The sequence below is a fragment of the Asparagus officinalis genome, chromosome 2 (genome assembly GCF_001876935.1).
Source record: "Asparagus officinalis chromosome 2, Aspof.V1, whole genome shotgun sequence".
Taxonomy (NCBI): Eukaryota; Viridiplantae; Streptophyta; class Magnoliopsida; order Asparagales; family Asparagaceae; genus Asparagus; species Asparagus officinalis.
This window is the reverse complement of record NC_033795.1, coordinates 5,492,768-5,497,566: the sequence shown is the minus strand read 5'-3', so window position 1 is coordinate 5,497,566 and position 4,799 is coordinate 5,492,768. Positions and strand designations below refer to the sequence as shown.

At 37.9% G+C, this 4,799-nt stretch overlaps 1 protein-coding gene across 1 annotated transcript in view; it reads right to left on the bottom strand.

Moving 5' to 3' along the window:
- Positions 3,840-4,799, bottom strand: part of LOC109830033 (premnaspirodiene oxygenase-like) — a 2,141-nt gene continuing 1,181 nt past the window's right edge. Inside the window, 1 exon segment of the mRNA XM_020397185.1 lies at positions 3,840-4,581. Coding sequence (XP_020252774.1) covers positions 3,967-4,581 — 615 coding nt within the window. The 3' untranslated portion in view covers positions 3,840-3,966.

The window sequence follows — 4,799 nt, the reverse complement described above, 5'->3', positions numbered from 1 at the left end:
AAGTTGCAGCGAAAACAGTCAAACGGGCATTGAAAACGTCTCAAAGCTGAACTGAGGCACCTACGGTGTCTCGGCGAAGCCAAGACACCCCAAGGGTGTCTCGGCGAAGCCAAGACACCCCAAGGGTGTCTCGAGACACCCCAAGGGTGTCTCGGCCAGGCCAAGACACCCCTAGGGTGTCTCGGTTTAGCCGAGACACCCCAAGGGTGTCTCGGCCAGGCCAGGACACCCCTAGGGTGTCTCAATGCAGATTTGACCCCTTTAAGCAGTTTTAACCGCTCCGCAACCCCTCATGCCTATAAATACAAGCCTTAGGTCTCATTTTTTGAGATCTGGAATTTTGGAGACTTGGCGAAGCCCTGCCGGAGTGAAGAGTGATCGAGCACTTCAACGCAAGAGAGTTTCTTCGTCAGATCTACATCACCCGTACCCGATCCTTAGTATTATCCTGTTGTGGTAATACTAAGAAGAGCAAATATCTCGCTTTTATCGAGATAGGCACTTCAAGTTTCTAGATCTCCTCGCGGATCGACGAAGCTCTGGATCAGATCTGATTGCCAGGTAGTCCACGGATATCGACGTCCCCGTCACAAGCTAAAGACCCACGCAAGCAAGAGACGACGAACGGATCTTGTGTTTATTTTCAAGAAAGTTGTAATTTTTATTTCTTTGTTGTTTGAATTCATTTGTAACGTTTGAAGTTTAATGAAATCAATGATGAAGGCAACTTTCGACGAAAACAGAATGCCCTAATTGTAGCACAGATGTTTTGATTAGGAGTGTGGGTGCTTCAATTTGAAGTGCAAAAGAATAGAAGAAGTTAGCGGGAGAGCCAAAGTTTCAAGACGGCGATGATATTTCTTCAAGGGAGTTTGGGAATAAAATCAAAGATGGAGATTGTTAGGACTGTATCTTTGATTCTTTGTATAACTTCATGAGAATTAGATAGTGTTAGAAATCTATCATGATTAGGAGATTGTATGTCATCATGATTAGGTGTTTGAATCCTATTACAATTAGACAGTTAGGCTAGAGATAGTGTTTTAGTTTTCTTATATATATATTCTTCTATTGTTGGAGGAAAAACTAATTAGAAAGGAGAGAGAACCAATATTCTTGTAATCTAGGGTTAGCAGAGGGCGTAGACCGATTCAAGAATATTGTGCGAGAGGTGAGAGTTTCATAGTCTTTGTCCGTATAAAAGATTACAATATCGGGAGATGGTTACACAGTCTTTGTTCATTTAAAAGATTGTAAGGAGTGGGTTTTTGATAGAATATGAGAGTTGATTATGTATGTGAGGTTGAGAGACTGAGAGACGAGAGTGTTAGACCCTAGGGGGGGGTGATTAGGGTCTTATGCTAATCTAATCCGATTTTATGCCAATTAAAGCTAATTAACAAATTATTCTAGCAAGTATAAAATACAACAAGATATGTGAGCTAGGATAAGTGATATACACAAGGGTAAACAAAATAAACAAGATAGTGGATGATATAAATAATGAGCAATGGACAAAGGCGATAAGAAATATAAACATAAGAGTAAGTGCGCCAAAGCAAACTGAAACACATGAAATGATCACGGAGTTCAGACATTCCGTCCTACGTCTCCGCTCCCCACTCCCGGTGAGAAATTCACTATCACAACCGGGTTTTTTACACTTACCCGAATAACGTTTACACCACACAATACGGTTTTCTAGCTAATCGAAAACTTTACAATCCACACTCTTATAATCACGCTTAACACCCTCTCAAGTGTTGGTCTCTAGTCCGTTTCTCACTCAAGTATTAGGAATTACAACCTACCTTGAGGAATTACCACCTACTGCACTCCTCTTGGGACGACCCCGTCTCTCACCACACACTCCTCTCGGTGTACAAGTGTATTACAAAGTGATCTACATAATTAGGCTCACAAATACAACAATGGTTGTTCTCTTTAATGGACGAGAACTCAATTAAGCACAACTCTTAGTCACAAACCCACAACCCTAAATTATACTATGAATGTAAATACAATAAGCTCAATAGGTTGTGTGTGAATAAAGAGATATAAATCAAAACTAAACTCAATATAGTTCTAGCTTAATAACAATGATAATCAAATATATAAAAGAGCTAGAAATAGAGTTTAGAAAACTTCTCAATAAAATAAGAGTGGAGCGATGTAGATTGAAGCTCAAACAAGATTGATGATCTCCTCAAGCTCTTGTGAAATTCTCTTCACAAACAAACTCTTAAACACTCTTTTAAACAAACTCAAAACAAGCTTAAACCCTTATTAAACTCTTTTAAAACATTCTCTTAGATACATCTAGAACTGAGGCATAAGGGAGTATTTATATGAAATCCCAAAGCCAAGAGAAAGCCAAGAAAAGACCAAAAAACCAACCCGAAAAATGGCTCTGGAAACTGGCCGTTGGAGACTGAATGACAGATCGGTGGTCGACCGTAGGAAATGGCGATCGACCGCGAGCAGGTCAGAAACAGAACTTTGGCTCTGGACATCAGCCGGTCGACCGTGGCGGTTGACTTCATCCGATCGACTGCCACGGTCGACCACGAGCCATCAAAAACCAATCTGAGTCTCTGGACTCAAGGCGGTCGACCGTGACGGTCGACTGCAAACTGATACTAGAAATTGACAGGTTTGAAACAGTTTTCTGATTTTAACACCCTGTTTAAAAATATCAAATAAATTTTAAAAAATATAAAAATTTGGAAAATAATTATAGACATGATAATAAACATGCTACAATAACTGATTTTTAAAAAGGACCTTCCAAATAAAAAATATCATCATTTTACAAAATAGTCCAAAACATGAAAATGTAAACATATAAGTTTTGACATTTTAGCTTAACCATGTTTTGAAACATTACAAAATGATTATATAGACTTAATAAAAGATGTATATGATTGTTATTAAGTCCATAAACCAAGAAAACAATATTTTCACAAAATTGCATATTTTGCAAAAATATGTTTTCTAATTATATTCAAATGTTTTATATAAAACTTGAAAACTATCAAATCAAAACATATATGTATATATATATATATATACAAAACCAAAACGTGTATGTGTGTATATGATTGAGCTTAAAGTACTAACACACATAATATAAAACCTAAAACTAAATTTATCCAAGCTATCTTGATCTTCAATAAGCTTGACTTGGTATACTTGCGGATAAAGCTTGAACTTGAATCTTTAACTTGAATTGCAAGACTTCAACCACTATTCCGCCAACCTCCATTTTATATGATCGTTATGGAGCAAACCATCCATCCTCCAACATATTGTTTGCTTAGAATAAATATAAAATATAAACACTAGACAAACAATATTAGATGTAAATTGTTTGTAAATCATCATCAAAACAAGAAGGCCAACAGAGAGTTGAGTGGTTCCTCTTGTAGCTCTCCCTGATACATAGTGAATTTCTCGTATTGTTGCCCCGTGGATGTAGGTTAAAGTTGGTCGACCAAACCACGTAAATCATGATGTTTTTCTTGTTGATTGTGACTATTTTATATCTTACTGATTGTGGGTTGACTTCCGAGTTGCGAAGATCATAGTACGTGGGAAGACGAAAATTCCTCAACAATATAAGGGTATATATATACACACACGCGCGCAAGCAAACAACACTATAAGCTTTTGGAATTGACTATATGTATTGCATTTGACTGACTATGACATTAAATACGCATTCAAGGGATATCAGTCGTTGAATTAATGTACAAAATATAAAGTTCAATGATCCAAGAGTTGATATTCTTTGAGTGCACGCCATGAATCATTTTCACTTTCTCGAGCAACACTTGACCTGACACGCTTCACACTTACGCTTTACTTCATCAGACGTAAAATAATCAGAATCACACAATAAAACATTAACCAAAGAAAATATACAAAGGGACAAATTAAGGAACTAGTTTGCTTGAATCTAGGTAGTCAATCAAAAGGAGTAGCAACCAAATAGAGCTCTTTCTTCCTTCCAGAATTCGCACTGAAAGTCTCAGTCATGTCGAGATCCTCAGGCTTCATCACATCAGGAAGTTTCCAATCGAACCACAACAGAAGCGCGGCCAACACAAGCTCGATATTAGCCATTGCATAAGTAATCCCGGGACATATTCTTCTCCCTGCACCAAATGGAAGGAGCTCATAATCTACTCCCTTAAAATCGATAGAGCTCTCCTCAAACCTCTCAGGCTTGAAAATCTCAGGGTCGGCCCAGCGGTTTGGATCTCGGCCCAGAGCCCAAACATTGATAGTGACTCTGGTTCCCGCTTGTATGGAGTATCCTTGAACTGTGCAGGTTGCTCTGCAGAGTCTGGGTATTAATGGAGCCGGTGGGTGGAGCCTAAGAGTTTCTTTGATTACCGAGTTTAAGTATTTTAGTTCACCAAGTTGTGAAGATAAATACTCTAGATTTTGAGGTTTTCCTTTGAGAGCTCGTCGGACTTCGTCTTGTGCTTTAGCCATCATTTCCGGGTGTTTCATTAGTTCTGACATTGTCCATTCAGTTAACACTGCTGATGATTCTGTACCTCCGACGAAGACATCCTGAAAAAATTTTATGCACCGTAGAAAGTAAAACTTAAAAGGTGGGAAATTTGGCATAATTAAATTGTATTAAATGTAACATTTATGTAAGGATTTGCTCCTTTTAATTTTGTTCTTTCAAAAACTTTTCACCGAATTTATAACTGCAATGTAAAAATATAAGGAAAAAAAATCCAATGTTACTCGTCACATCCAACAAAATGATGATTTATTGATTG